Source organism: Tachysurus fulvidraco, chromosome 23 (genome assembly GCF_022655615.1).
Source record: "Tachysurus fulvidraco isolate hzauxx_2018 chromosome 23, HZAU_PFXX_2.0, whole genome shotgun sequence".
Lineage (NCBI taxonomy): Eukaryota > Metazoa > Chordata > Actinopteri > Siluriformes > Bagridae > Tachysurus > Tachysurus fulvidraco.
In genome coordinates, this window is record NC_062540.1 from 8549299 (window position 1) to 8565467 (window position 16169).

Consider the following 16169-nt stretch of genomic DNA (forward strand, 5'->3'; position numbering starts at 1 on the left):
TTAATCGTTTGTCACATTTTTATGGTTAATATCATCAAAGGGCCATGCAGGGCCATGTAAGTTTGGATTTTGTTTTTCCTTAACAAAAAAAACCTTCATTTAAAAACTGCATGTTGTGTTTATTTGTGTTATCTTTGGCTAATATTTCAATTTGTTTGATGTTTGATGATCTGAAACATTAAAGTATGACAAACGTTCAACAAAATAAATAATCAGGAAGGGGGCCGACACTTTTTAACACACATAAGCTGACTATAATTCACAAATGAATACATGTCTTGTAGTTAAGGTTATCTCTTCGTTAGTTGGTGATTAGTACATGCCTTAACTTAATTAGTTCATATTCTATTAAGTTTTCATTCAGGTATAAGTGCAGGATTATTTGTGGACCTTTCTTGAAAAGTATTAAAATAAAAAGTCACACAATAGCTTTAAATATCAAAATTTTAAGATTTCAAGACGAGACTGTGTAGCTTCTGTGGTAGGAAACATTGCCAGGTTCTTTCCTGAGCTCGGGTCACTGTCTGTGTGGCATCCTGAGTCTGCATGAGTTTTCTTAGGTTCTTTCCAAAACATGCAGGTTGGTGGATTAAACTATCTTGCTAAAATAGGTGTGATTGAATGCATGAATGTGAACATACTGTACATGGTGCTCTGTGATGAACTGGCAACCCATTCATGGTGACTTCCTCCCTTGTGTCTAGTAGTGGCTCCTGATACACCACCGCCACGACCAGAACTTAAGATAAATGCACGAATGAATGATTATGTTGCTGAAAATTATGCTGCATATTTGATCAAATTAAAAGCTAAGACATTTGTTGCATCACTGAGTGCCTAATCATTAATTAAACATTATATCTCTAAGAGAACTTGAGGATTCTGTGGCTCTCCATGGCATTTGTTTGGCCACAAATTGTTACCACAAATAGAAGTGCTAGTCTTTTACATGCAGTAATCTACTGTAGGTTACTATAAATAATTAAGTAGCTATTCCACCTAAATATTGTTAAATATGTTGATGCTCATTCCAAAAGCGCGCATACTGTAAGTGTAATAGCTTAATTATTCTCAATATTTTACTATAAAGCTTCCATCACACAGAAAGCATGCTGACATTTGTGCTGTCCTGTCAGCTAATTTTACACGTGTCAGTCTGTCACAAGGCCATAACCGAGTGACACGACCTCTAAGTGTTGTTCCACTGTACTGGCGATTCCTTACATGGTAACGTCAACCTCTCCATTTTAGTTAAGGAAATAGCACGGTTAGAAGGCAACACAGTACGTTATGTAGTATAAGTAAAAAGCAGTATATACAAATTTCACACTTCCAAGAGATTCATATAAGAATTTATGCCAGGACCGTCAGTCATTTGACCTGATAAGTGTCCGGCTCAGCGAAGGAATTCAATGTTCTGACTTAAAATCATCTTAAAAGTTGAAAGATCTGGAATAAACTCAGGTATAAACAGCTACTTACAAAATACACAATGACTTTACCAAGAGGTATGAATAATTATGTGATATCTTTAAAATCTTTTTTTTTTATCGCATTATTATAAATTGCATTTTCACTTGATATTAGATCCATTTTTTTTTGTATATCTTTTTTCTCCCAGCTAAATGAGAAAAACAAATAAACACTTATCCGAGTGACCTGCTGTTGTAGCCTGGCCGCCACAGATCATTTTCTGCTCCCCACAGACTGTAACAGGAGTGTAACTATTCTTCGGTCATCTATTCGTTCATCTTAGACCGTTCTGGTCATCTCGTCTAAACCTAGCAACCATTCCACAGTTAACATCACTAAGATCACATTCTTCCTCATTCTGATGTTTGGTGTGAATATTACAGTTTTTCTCGATTGCTAAAACACTAAACCCCATTCTCTGAATCAAATGTTCAGTGAACTAAACCAATTTGTCAAATCAGACACTCTTTTGGCAAAACTCTAAACACATTCTCATTCACTAAACACATTTTGCACTCTGATGCACTTGTGCTGCAAATTGGTAAACACACGCGGCAAACAGTAAACACAACTACAACACAGTTGTCATCTGTAAAACACAATGACTCAAAATTGAACACACTTGTTTCGAATGATGTGATTAAACCAATTGCCCAGAATATAAGCCAGTTCAGAGGGCACAGGTGTGTTGGCTGGATGTACAGTAAGAATGGTGGGAAACAATCTGAGAGGCAGAGGAAGAGTAAGAGTAATAGGAGGAGGAGGAGGAGGAAGAGTAGGAAGAAGAGGAGGAAGAGGAGGAGGAAGACCAAGAGCAGTCATTTCAGATGATATTCGAGCAACAGTCATAGACCATGTTCTTGTTCATGGTATGACAACGAGGGAAGCAGGCCTACGAGTTCAACCCAATTTGAGCAGATTCTCTGTGGCCACCATTGTCAGGACATTCAGAGAAGAAAACAGGTAAATGTTTCTTTTCATTTCGGTAATTGATTTTAGAAGTAATACAGTTTTTTTGGATTGCTTAAGCACGATTTTCAAAACAGGACCCGTGTTTTCAAAACACTACACACAATTAGCACAACCACACACACAATTAGCAAAACACTACAGATCCCTTGCATAAATAAACACTCTTGTAAAAACAATACACTTCTGTTTAAAAACCACACTTTGTTACCATATGAAACACACACGTTTCACATTACTATACTCTGTTTGCACGAGTTACACTCTGCTGTGATAAACCTAAAACACTTTTAGCATTTCTACTTCCCTATGATTAGAGTAGGCTACCATCAATAAAGTACAAATATAATGTAAATTCACCAAACACTACACAAGACCAATGTTGCAGACTGAAGAAACTCATTTATTTGTCAACACGCCCAAAATGTTGACATGTACTGTAAGTTTATGGTAAAAAATACAAAAAAAAACTAGACATTGTCTCTTCGCCTAGCTGGATCTGGCCAGAGAATTTCATCATCATCGCAGGCAAAGTTGTCATTAGTAAGACACCTTGGAAAGAAATGTCGTGAATGACGAATCCATCCTTGCATTGCTGCTACCTCCATCTGGTCACAGGCCTCCTCCATGGCTTGGATGAGGGATACCTCAGCCTGGAGACGGAGATCATATACCTTCCACCACCATGCCGAGAAAAACTCTTCTATAGGGTTGAGAAATGGAGAGTATGGTGGAAGATATAGGATGGTGAAATGTGGACGTTGCTGAAACCAGTTCTGAACCAGAGCAGAGCGGTGGAAAGACACATTGTCCCAAACAACAATGTATTGCATATGATCGATTTGATTTGCTGCTGTTATCTTGTGCAATTGGTCCAAGAATGTAAGTATGAATGCTGTGTTGTAAAGGCCCATATGGCCATGGCGGTGGAGGACTCCATTCTGTGTAATGGCTGCACAGCGTGTTATATTACCCCCACGTTGCCCTGGGACATTGACTATAGCCCTGAGGCCAATGATGTTTCTTCCCCTCCTTGGTGTTCTCGTCAGGTTGAACCCAGCCTCATCTACGTATATGAACTCATGCTGGATCTCCTCTCCATCCATTTGTAAAACTCTCTGAAGAACAGTGTCATGCATAATTGTGTAGTTCAGTTTAGATATGATGTTGATATGATGATATTTTTACAATACACTGTACCTATTTTCCAGTCGAAATGTTCTTATCACACTTGCCACTGTGTATTGGCTTAGATTTGGCTGTACTCGCAGTCCAGCCTCCCTCAGCGTCAGGCCGTGGTTGACAACGTGGTCAACCAGTGTTGCGCGGATCTCATTTGTCAGATTCGGTCCTTTTCGGTCCTCTTTGAGCACCTTCTTGTCTTCCTCTTCCTCTACCTCTACCTCTACCTCCAGCATGGCCTCCATCTCTTCCTCTTCCTCTGTTGATTCCTCCTCTGTTGATTCCTCTTCCTCCCCTTCCTCCTCCTCCTTCTCGTTCTCCTTGTTCTCCTCCTCATCTTACTCTTTCTCTGACTCTTTACATTGTGCTTGAAGACCTATGAACTCACCTGCTGCTTTTTATATTCAATTCAAGTTCAATTCAATCAAGTTTATTTGTATAGCGCTTTTTACAATAGACATTGTCTCAAAGCAGCTTTACAGAACATAAACATAGAGCAGAAGGTAAACATATATTATAGTGCTTATACACCTGATTGGTGTGTCTACAATTAAGCAAACAAGTGTTTGCACACCTGATGACTGTGTTGAACCGATTGGTTGAACAGTGCAGTAATTTGACAGTCAGTAATGTAATGTATGTTAAGTGTGTTTATTGTTTTGCAAATCACTGTGTGTAGAGTTTTGCAACAAGTGTGAGGTTGACAATGTGCTTATAGTTGTGCAAATATGGGCTGATGTTTTGCCTCTTGAGTGTAAGGTTTTGCCAATAGTGTACTACTTTTAATTTTAGTGTGTAAGCAATCCAAAAAAACTGTAAAAGTAATTAAAAGTAATTGTTTACTGTATTCATTTGAGCCAGTACATATCTTTGTCAACAAAAAAATGACTGGTGGGAAATAAGCATTTTCCCTTCTTGTAGAATTGCAAGACTACGACATGCGGGTGGAAGGACTGATATGTTCCCCCAACAGCAAGAGGCTTTCTTTGTTGATATGGTCCTTCAAAACAATGCAATCTGCCTGCGTGAAATGCAGGAAAGAGTTGTTGAAGACAATGCAAACTTTGAAGGAATGAACAGTGTCGGCCTTTCGACCATTGATCGTGTCCTCAAACGCAACAGGCTACGCATGAAGCAAGTGTACAGAGTACCCTTTGAGCGCAACTCAGAACTAAGAACTACGATGTCAATATGTACAAGTAAGTGTACACTCAGACACTTTCAGCTCTGATGCTTACAGTACAATTCTATGCTACTAGCCAACCGTTACTGTAAACTGGCCTTTATACTAGTGTAGGGTATGTAAATACTGTAAGGTGTGTATACAAATACACTTGCAGAAGTTTGTCTTTCTGTATCAATTACTACTGTCAACTAATTACTCTATGTATCCTTTTTTACATGTGTAGAGAGTGTTTGAACTGGATTCCATGGAAAGGCCCCATGAATGCATTTTCGTTGATGAAGCAGGGTTCAATCTGGCAAAGAGGAGAGAGAGAGGCAGGAACATAATTGGCCAACGTGCCATCGTGGGTGTCCCTGGCCAGCGTGGTGGCAATGTCACCCTTTGTGCAGCCATAAGTAACCGTGGGGTTCTCCACCATCATGCAACCCTGGGGCTATACAACACTGAACATCTTTTAACCTTTCTGGGTGGTCTTCGGGATGTTCTGCTTGAGCGTGAGCACCAGGATTATCAGCAGGCAGTGCATGCTGTGTATGTGGTGGTTTGGGACAATGTCAGCTTTCACCGGATTGTCCGTGTACGTGAATGGTTCAATATCAACCAGCAATTCTTAAATGTTTTCTTTCACCATACAGCCCTTTTCTAAACCCAATCGAGGAATTTTTCTCTGCGTGGCGGTAGAAGGTCTATGACCGAAACCCATATAACGAGGTAAGTCTTCTAGAGGCTATGGAATTGGCCTGTGGTGACATAGGTGTGGAATGTTGTCAAGGCTGGATCCGACACACCAGAGGGTTTTTCCCCGTTGCCTGGCAAGGGACAGCATTGCCTGTGAGGTTGATGAAGTCCTCTGGCCAGACCCAGCATGAAGACGCGACGCTGAGGCAGACTGAATTGTGTAAAACAGACTTTTCAGTTGCACAACATTTGAGTTTATTATGCTTTTCATTTATAATTTTCTTTGACAGTACTAAGTGATGGTTACTGTAATATTTTCTTTATTGCAAATGGCATTTACGTACAGTGTATACAGTAACAAACAACATTTTCTTTAACTACATGCCCTGGATGCTGTGTTCTCCATTTTTTTGTGTTATGTCTAATGATTGCTCCATAGTGTTTATATATTGATGGGTTGTGTTTATGATCTGAAAGCATAGTTTGATTTTGATGACAGGTTAAATAGTTTAGGGGCGAGTGTTTGATTTTGCCAGAAGAGTCAAAGGTTTTGGAAATTTAGTTTGAATATTTGGTTTTGTGTTTACAGTTCTGAGAAAATGGTTGACTGTTTCAAGAAATGTGTTTTAGCAATCGAGAAAAACTGTAACATTAACATGATTTGCTGATTAGATAATTATAAGGTCATGAGCAGGTTTTCTTAATAAAAGTGGACAGTTGTGCATTTAGAACATACCTTTCAGATAAATGTTTAGAAATTAATACATTTAAGAAGTTATTTATGTATTATTGCTCTAATAACTGTTTTTTTTTTGTGTGCTCTATCCCATTTGACATTGAACTGAGTAATTTGGACTTGACCTAAAATGTGTTGGATGTCCCTGATGTACACTATATGGCCAGAACTATGCCATCACAGCAATATATGCTTTTTAAACATCGCATTCCAGTTATTATAAGCTATGTTTTCTACTAGTTTTAAAGCATGACTGTGGAGATTTGTGCTTATTCAGACACAAGAACATTATTTTAGTCAGACAGTGAGGACGGCTGAGGAGAACTGAGGCGGCAGCTGGTGTAGCAGTTCATCCCAATGGTGTTCAGTGCACTTTTTCCACTCCAGTTTTGGCAAGCCATGTCTTCAGGGACCGGGGAAAATTCCTCCCCAGACCACTAGAGTGCTTCATAGGGATATATGGTAGAGATATACAGTAAGTTTATTTTAAACTTTTTTTTCTATACTTCTGTAAATCTGCTTTGAAACAATGTGAATTGTTAAAAGTGCTATACAAATAAATTGAATTAAACTGAATCATCTCCGGGGGGGCACGGTGGCTTAGTGGGTAGCACGTTCGCCTCACACCTCCAGGGTCGGGGTTCGATTCCCGCCTCCGCCTTGTGTGTGCGGAGTTTGCATGTTCTCCCCGTGCCTCGGGGGTTTCCTCTGGGTACTCCGGTTTCCTCCCCCGGTCCAAAGACATGCATGGTAGGTTGATTGGCATCTCTGGAAAAATTGTCCGTAGTGTGTGATTGCGTGAGTGAATGAGAGTGTGTGTGTGCCCTGCGATGGGTTGGCACTCCGTCCAGGGTGTATCCTGCCTTGATGCCCGATGACGCCTGAGATAGGCACAGGCTCCCCGTGACCCGAGGTAGTTCGGATAAAGCGGTAGAAAATGAATGAATGAATGAATGAATCATTTAATTCTATCCATTTTGTAGAATTAAATGGTGAATCCTCCAGTTTATTACCAGTTAATCATGAAATATTGCCAAGCTGAGAAACATCCTGTCTGTATCTGATGCTGAGAAGCTAGTTCATGCATTCATGACCTCTAGACTGGACTATTGTAATGCATTACTAGGTGGTTGTCCTGCATCTTTAATAAATAGGTGACAGTTAGTCCAAAATGCAGCTGCCAGAGTTCTCACTAGGACAAGAAAGTGTGACCATATAACCCCAATTTTATCATCTCTACACTGGCTACCTGTTAATATAGAATTGATTACAAACTGCTGCTACTTACGTACAAAGCTCTTAATGGTTTAGCTCCCATGTATCTAACTAGTCTTCTAACACGTTACAATCCTTCACGCTCTCTGAGATCACAAAACTCAGGACTTCTGGTAGTTCCCAGAATATCTAAGTCTACTAAAGGTGGTAGAGCGTTTTCTTATCTAGCTCCCAAACTTTGGAATAGTCTTCCTGATAGTGTTCGGGGCTGAGACCCAGTTTAAATGTAGATTAAAAACTCATCTCTTTAGTCAGGCGTACACACACACACACATAATACATCCCAAAAAATTATGCACCAATACGTTAGACTTGCCCCTTTTTTATGAACAGCAAATATGTTAATCCCTCTACACTGTTTCTCTCTTTCTACCCATCCCGAGGCATTCAGACATTGTACAAGGTCCAATCGTCTTCCGTGCTATGAAGATTTTGGACCTCCACTGAGATGAGGCTGACTCTATGAGAATCCTGAGACATCTACAGATCTACCAGCTCCAGTTGGACTCTATGATACCAAGAGGAGATCTGAACTCCATGTGATCTTTACACCAATTCAACACTTGTTTGACTGTATATTTGTAATCACACCCTCTAATGTCACCCATATGATGATGGGTTCCCCTTTGAGTCTGGTTCCTCTCAAGGTTTCTTCCTTACCGATTTAAGGGAGTTTTTCCTTGCCACTGCTTCCTGAGTCACCTCAGACTTGCTCTTTGGGGATACATACATACATACATACATACATACATACATACATACATACATACATACATACATACATACACACTGTGAACTATATATATCTTTTTTTTACTATATTAATTCTTTTTTCTCCTTATGTTTAACTTCTGTTCTATGTTTATGTTCTGTAAAGCTGCTTTGAGACGAATCCCATTGTAAAAAGCGCTATAGAAATAAACTTGAATTGAATCATCATTCACCATTTTCGACATTTTTTTTATTTGCTCATTTTCCTTTATTGATTATTGTAAACTGTTTGTACGCTCACTATTGTACACTTTTTTCTGATTTGTCACCTTTGTATTACATTTGTGTTAATACCTGGTGAGGTGAGTTGGTGTTTTTTTTTTTTCTTTTTTTCAGCTTTTCTTTTCATGGACTTGTTAGTGTTTCTGCTCCTCCAAGGTCATGTGTTTTTTTCACCCGTGTCTTGTTATCCCTAATGTGTTCTCTATTTAGACCTGTCCTGTTCTATCAGTCTTTGTTAGTCATTGTTGTATGTCACGCTTCCTTTCTGTATGTGTCATTGTCTCGGATTATGTTGTGTAATGCTTATGGTGTTATATGTGAATTAAAAGGTATGGAGAACGTCCTTCATTTGTTGTCTGGTTTGTTAATCTCATCGGGGAAACATGACCGATTTAAAAGGGTTCCAAATTAGAAGCATCTGATGAAACCCTTTAAGGTTCTATATAGAACATTTTCTTCTAAAAGTGTTACTACGGCCAATCTGTTCTCCAAGTCCTTGTTTGATTGGTTTTGGTGGGTTTATTTTTATTACAGAGGTTCTGCCCTCGTATCTGACTCCATCAACTCCCTGTCTGACACACACAAAGACATATACAATAAGGTGCTTCCAAATTTGTGGCAAAGTTTCATGGCAGTAGTGGCTCAACTCTCTATGGCTCTGGGTGGAGGATTGGGGTTCAAGCTCCAGCACTGCCAAGCTGCTACTGGTGGGCCCTTGAGCAAAGGCCCTTAACCTTCCAAGATGCTGTATCATGTATCATGACGTACGTTCTGACCATGTTGGGATATGTGAAGAAAGAATTTCACTGTGTTGTAATGCACATGTGAGAAATAAAGGCTTCTTCTTCTTCTAATCACATCTGGGTTTGATGGTGTTAGGATTCAGCCTCTAACCATTAGGCCACGACTTACCCAAGCGTTTATCTCGCGTTCCTTAAAACATTTAACCATATAGTCTATGTTGTAGTTTCATCATACTTTTAAATTCATGACAAACTTGAGTCATTAGGCATGGTATGTTTATACAGAGGCAGAATATTTACTTCAACAACAGACTGTGGACAGCTTTATTAAATGGCCAGTCTATACACATAGCTACAACTCAACAGCTCAGAAAGTGTACGGCTGATTAAATCAATATTTACAATATAAAATCCCAAGTAAAAAAAGCAGTGTGAATATATGATATACACAAGAATATTTCAAATTTACCACATGAGCATAAGCACAATTTACAAAATAACACTGGAACTTTCACATCTGGTTCACTGAAATAAAGAACTTATCTAACTTATTAGTAATTAACTAGACATGTGGAAGCAATTCAGAGCAATCCAAAAGTGGGTGAGAAATAATTTATGGCAATTTGGTCTTCACATGAATCAACTGCGAGCAGCCAGTCAGAAAGATTATAAATAAATAAATACAGCTGGCACATTCTGCAGATAAACAGTGTAGAGCTATACACACTACTGAACCTCATGTTCAACACCCTGTTTATTAAAAGCAACAATGAAATACATGTAAAGAGTTATATAAAGAGCACACAAATAGTTCATGCATACTGAAATGATCTTCACTTTAGCATGCCTAATGCGTTGTGCTTTTATTCAATTCAGTGCTGTGTCATATGTTTGATAGTTAAAGTCTAGATGAAACTTTTTTGTTTTCTGTTCCATATGTTCAATGTAGCCGCTAAGAGAAGGGGGAGATGGTTTGCTTGTGACTGAGCCTTTGGTTATACATGTTACAAGGTGAAACAGGGCTAGTTAGTAACAACTGTTCAATAATTACAGTGCCTCAGTTATAACTGCACAGAAGTACATCAACAATGTGAATTCATCACGTAGCTCTTCAGTGCATACAGAGCAACAAATGACAAATAAAATTCGAAAGTGATAAAAACAAGACACAAATATGGACCATCATGCAGAGCTGTGTAAGGTGTGTGATGTGCTCATGGGAATAGTTTATGCATAGCAAAGTTGTGGAAGTGATAGTGACACTGCTATTTCTATGTTACAATTTCATTCTATGCTGCTGTTTCTTTAAAAACCTCTGTGTTATTTCACTGTGGATCTCTTGTTGTGTACATTTCTAAATCTGATGCTAACTGTACAGTTATTTTACTATATTGTGCATCGGACAATATAGTACCATTAAACGGCATAAAGAGGACTGTCTGCTTCAATCATCTTCATTCTCGTTTGGCCTAAATGCTGAATAAACCTCCTCATATAGTTCAGTATTTAGTGTGTAACTTATTGTACATCGTGCACCATGTTAAATATCAGAAAGAAGACTCCAAAGTCCAAACGTACTCTTTAAACTGCAGCAGCCGTTTTCATCAGGCTAATCCCTCTTTAAGCAATGCACATTCATATGTATTAAATGGTGTGTTTGCTTGTCCAGGAGAAATGCACCTGAACTCTTAGAAAACTGCGTGTGTTACTGAGCAGTAGCAATACATGCTATGTGTATTTCTGTTAAACAGATCTGCAGTTACTGTACATTAGAAAGACAACAAATTAATTAGGTCAGGTAAAAATAAAAAGACATGGTTAGGGCTGTTGTAAAACAAACCATGTGGGCAGTGATTTTATTAAGACATCTTTTAAAAAGCTGATATGGAGCATCCTTCAAATATGTGAGGGACGAAAATCTTAAGCTCCAAAGTGCAATGAAGAGATTTACAAAAATCAAGATTAAGGTATATTAAGAAGTATTTCGTTATAGTCCAGTGTTGGAGATCTAGACAACCTGCTAGCATATTGCAAATATAAAGTATTGTTAATGAGCAGGTGAGCAGGAGTGATCCAGCTGGAGCTGTGCTGGACAGACGAATGAACTGCAGTGAAATACCTTAACACCATAATCGTACTGTTGCCACTCTGCCTGTAGCACACACTTCATTTCTCCACGTAATGTTTTCCTTTAAATCACCTCTGAGAAGTCCCAGTCTCTGCATTCATGCTTCCGGTGGTCTGAGCTCCTCCCCACTCTCTGTCCTCCATCCTTCGCTCCTGTTTCATTTTCTGTCTCTCCTCAAATTTCAGCCCGAGTTAGCAGGTCAAAGATCAGTAACTTTATTCTCCACAGCTGCTGCGATCTGCTGAAGCCTATAGCCAAGCTGCATCTTCTGAGCATTGGAGTCTTCCTCTAGAGCAGAGATTATCTGGTAATGGAGAGAGAAGCAGTGAAAAATTAATCCAAATAAATAGTTAAGGCTATTTATCTATTAAGGGAGTCTACAGATTAAGATCGTAAAATGTTAAGCTTCTTAAACAAAATGATTAAAAGAAATGGTTTGTTTAAGTCTCCGGGCTAGCTCTCATGCATGCAGCAATATACTCTGCCCTCATCTAATTTATTTATTTTTTAACCCATATTTTTTATTTTTAACATTGACGTTCAGTCTAATCCAGTGCTACTTTTGCCGTGTTTGTTTTTCCTATACAAGCGGCTCTGGCAGGTTTATTAGAAGAAATGATCTACTGTTCTCTAGAGACTTGAGTGCAACATAGATATACATCCATGTATATCTGATAATGCAGAGAACAAGAAAGTAAAACAGGGGAAAAGAAAAATTTAAAAAATTAAATAGTAGATAAATAAACAAGTAAAATACATAAGAGAAAAGTGGATGACTTCAAAAGTGTTGAACAGAAGACATGGGATGAAGGATATTACTGCATTAATAAGAGGATTGTAGGGATCCGTCTCTGCAGATTTTGTCCTCTGATGCTGAAAATGCAACCATCTGGATGTGATACACTTAATAGTGGCTGTTATTAGGCTTCGTAGCAAATATATTTTAGCTCTACACTCGATACCTTCTGGATGCTCACTAATAAGTTGGTAGAGGATTTCTCTAAGAGCATCAAATACATGCTTCTAATATATTTTTTTTATATTTTGGGCATAACAACAGAAAATGGGTGTTATTTCCAACTGATGTCCACATTTTCTACAGCAAGTTCTTATCTTTAATTTAATCTCCCTCCTGATATTAGAGCTAGTCACTAGATGTGTTTTCCAAAATACCTCCTGCCAAGTTTCAGGATAAATCTCTGTATTTATAAAGGAGACATGAGAGTCTGAAATGAACAAAGTGTTATTCCATTTCCTAAACAATTATTAGATCTACACTGGAAATGATTTTCTTAACCTCATGTCCCATTTGTAGTTCCCCAATAAAGAGTTTTAGTAGCCATTTTTTTATTACAAAAATCAAAGATCTGAGATTCAGTTCATTTGAGTTCATTTGTGAATCTTTTCATCTGAGTTCATTGAGATTCAGTTCATGAGTTCATTTGTGAGTCAGTTCATCTGAGTTCATTTGTGAGTCAGTTCATCTGAGTTCATTTGTGAGTCAGTTCATCTGAGTTCATTTGTGAGTCAGTTCATCTGAGTTCATTTGTGAATCAGTTCATCTGAGTTCATTTGTGAATCAGTTCATCTGAGTTCATTTGTGAATCAGTTCATCTGAGTTCATTTGTGAATCAGTTCATCTGAGTTCATTTGTGAATCAGTTCATCTGAGTTCATTTGTGAATCAGTTCATCTGAGTTCATTTGTGAATCAGTTCATCTGAGTTCATTGAGAATCAGGTCACTGAGATTTGATTTCACCATTATTTAAAATCTGATGCACATTGCAATTATTTATAATCGCATGCTAGGAGTTATCTAGAAAACCTGCTACTAATTTGATGTACTTTTTCCTTATTTTTTTATACAGTATATTCTAGTACTTAGTATACCTACCAACCTACACATTTTCCCAGAGTTATCTTCAAAAATGAGATCATTTGTTTGTTTATAGACATTGATGTGGACACACTTACTTAAACCTTGGTAGCTAAAACAGAGACATGACAGAGTGTTAACTTTCTTAATTTCAATGACTGTTGGTTAAAGCAGGTCAATATTTTCTTACCTGATCATAATATTTGTTGATGTATTTGTATAACTCATTCAAGGCCACTAGATGATTTACTTCACTTGAGTAATTCTGCAAAGACAAAATGGATGTACAATAAGAGCAAATGACATTAAGGTAAAAAACCCTACAAAAAAAGATACAGGTAAACACATACACTAGGTAATTGTTATTATTTTTCTTCTTTAGTAATGAATTCAGTGCAAGTGACACAGTATTCAGACAAATGTAGTACCAATGTAGTATCTATCAAATTAAAGAAAGACAAGAGGATTTATTTACCCTGGACAGCTCAGCCAAAACAGAGTTCATTTCTTGGTCACTGGAAGAAATGTGCTTTATATCTGCATAATACCTGTACAAATATACAAAAGTTCTTGGTTACTTTACTAATTAATGTTGATTCATATAAGGCATTGTGGGCTTAATTAAATTAAAGTCATTATTAAAAAGAATGCAGTTGTATTGTTCTTCCCTAAAGTGTCAAAATTGAGTCATTTTGAGCCTACACTTTATCAAAAATGATAAAGTGTCATTAGTTTCCATTAGTTGCCTTGGTTACATATGTATGTGTGGGCAGAGCTATCAATACAGGGGTGGGACCCATTTGGGTTAGGGGTGTGTTTATTTTTGGTGATTTCAAAAGCCAACATTGGCTTTCAAACAATAGAGACCCCACCTTTAATGCAAATAATAATGGAATTCACAACACCCACAAAAACAACTAGTTGAATTAAAAGAAATGTCAGTGCCATTCACCTTTCCACCATCTGTTTGTAGCGTGGGATGTCTCGAGCATACAACAATTTGTTTATAGGAGAATCCTGTCCAAGAAAATTCATATGTAATTAAAACTGCTTACAACATTAATTTCCAAAAAGGCTTGAAATTTCAAATATATTCAGATTTTTTGCTTCAGCTTGCTAGTTGTGTTAAGTTTCTCCTCCTTCCGGATTGGCTTACCCTGCCCAGTTTGTGGTCAGCGATAGTGCAGGAGTCCATGAAGGTTTGAGCGATAACAGACAGCACTGCATCCACGCTGTCTGAAGCCGGCACATCAAAGATAAATTGTGGGTTCTTCAGAATATTGATCCAGAACCTCAGTGGTAGACTGCAAGGCAGTGACATATACTGTAAGTCATTGGCTTATGTTTGTCTTTCTCACAGTTCGACAGACTTTATGTGCTATTAGAATGACCCTACTTCCCGCTTCAGAAGTACTTCCACTTCAGCAATAATGCAGTTTAGGTCAAATACAAGCTATTTTCTCAGTGTAAAAAAAAATATAACATGAATAGAATGGCTGCTAATAAACAACAATCAAGAGAAAACCTGGCATCCATTACAGAAACCATGCTCTCATGTGCAATGGTGGATTCCCATCTTAGAAAAATCACAAATCAAATTTCTCTGAGCATTATTACGATTAAGATACGTAGTGGGAAACTTTTCAATAATTCCAGACACATGTGAACATATCATTATTCCCAGCAACTAATAATACAGTATTATATTATAGCCCTATTACCTGTTTGTCTTCCAGATGTGAATGGTTCCAGGGTCAGTAATATTGTGTTGTGCTGCCTGGTCATCCAACAGATCAAAGAAATATTTGACAGCCAGAGGAACTGGCTGACTGGTATTGAGAATCACAGCAAACAAATCATCTACAAACTTCTGCAGTGTGCCCTGCAACACAAAGACAGCTGCGTTGCTAAGCAAAGCTAATTTCAGGTAATGCTTTAATCTACATTTGATTGCAGTCCATGTTTATAGATAAGTTTGTTCCTACAATTCACAATTGAAGATCTCATAATTCATAAATAATACCAGGGAGCATCGATCACTAAGACTAAAGGAAATTACACCACATTTCCTGAAGCCTTTCAAGTAAAAAAAATGGTGGAAAAACTCTCATCCAACTTTGTCTGCCAATGTAAGAAGCTTATTATCACTGTTGTAGATCTCAAAAGATTATTTACATTAGAATATTCTTGTCTAGCTTGCCTACACAAGCAGCATGACAGAGATGCATGTAATGAAGCTAAGAAATGTATATAACATATAAACCTACACCAGGTTATGTATGTACTCTGGATCCCAGAGAAGGCTGACAATATGGGAACGCTTCTTTGAGGAAGTTGAGAGATAGTCCTGTGTAATGGCCTCTAATACCCAGTGTGCCAGGCACTGCTTGGAGGCCGAATTGCCCCTGTTCCAGCACTCAAAACAGACAAACAGGGAGCAAGACTTATTCCAGTGGTGACTTATTCTAACTTGAGTGGTGGACATAAGTTCTTAAGGCCCTTACTGGGCAAAGCAAGCCTCCCCTTTTCTGTAGACTCATGGGGTGGAGGACAGCAGGCATGTAGATTGACAGGTCAACCGACCATCCTGAGCACCTTGGGGAAATATCCCGCCCTGGGAGCAAATTCTAGGCAGGTGGGGGTGACTGAAAGGACTGCAGATCTCCCACTCTTTTGAGGGAGGCCAAGGCTAAGAGCAGAGCCATCTTTAGAGTCAGAAAAGTCTCAGAAGTACCGGGGAAAGGTGTACAGGTGGAGCCTTGGCCATGTCTGTACCAGGGCATCCAGGCCCAGAGGGTCCAGATGAGATATGAAATAACATAGTGGACAGTGAGTCGACTCCTTGGGGCAAACAGATCTGTGATCCACCTCCTGGGGGGTGGAGACGCCACTCCCCTGGCCCCAGCACTCCTTCTTTATCACCTAATGGG

General features: G+C 38.5%; 1 protein-coding gene across 3 annotated transcripts in view; it reads right to left on the reverse strand.

The window, feature by feature from the left end:
- Positions 1–9507: 9507 nt before the first annotated feature.
- plxnb1a (plexin b1a) overlaps positions 9508–16169 on the reverse strand; it is a 61465-nt gene continuing 54803 nt past the window's right edge. For all 3 annotated transcript variants that reach the window (XM_047807416.1, XM_027145267.2, XM_047807417.1), the window contains 6 exons: positions 14961–15121; positions 14396–14543; positions 14192–14256; positions 13715–13787; positions 13430–13504; positions 9508–11667 (listed from right to left, as the gene is read on the reverse strand). In XM_047807416.1, the coding sequence (XP_047663372.1) occupies positions 11563–11667; positions 13430–13504; positions 13715–13787; positions 14192–14256; positions 14396–14543; positions 14961–15121 (627 nt within the window). In that variant the 3' untranslated portion in view covers positions 9508–11562. The remainder of the gene's footprint in view (positions 11668–13429; positions 13505–13714; positions 13788–14191; positions 14257–14395; positions 14544–14960; positions 15122–16169) is intronic.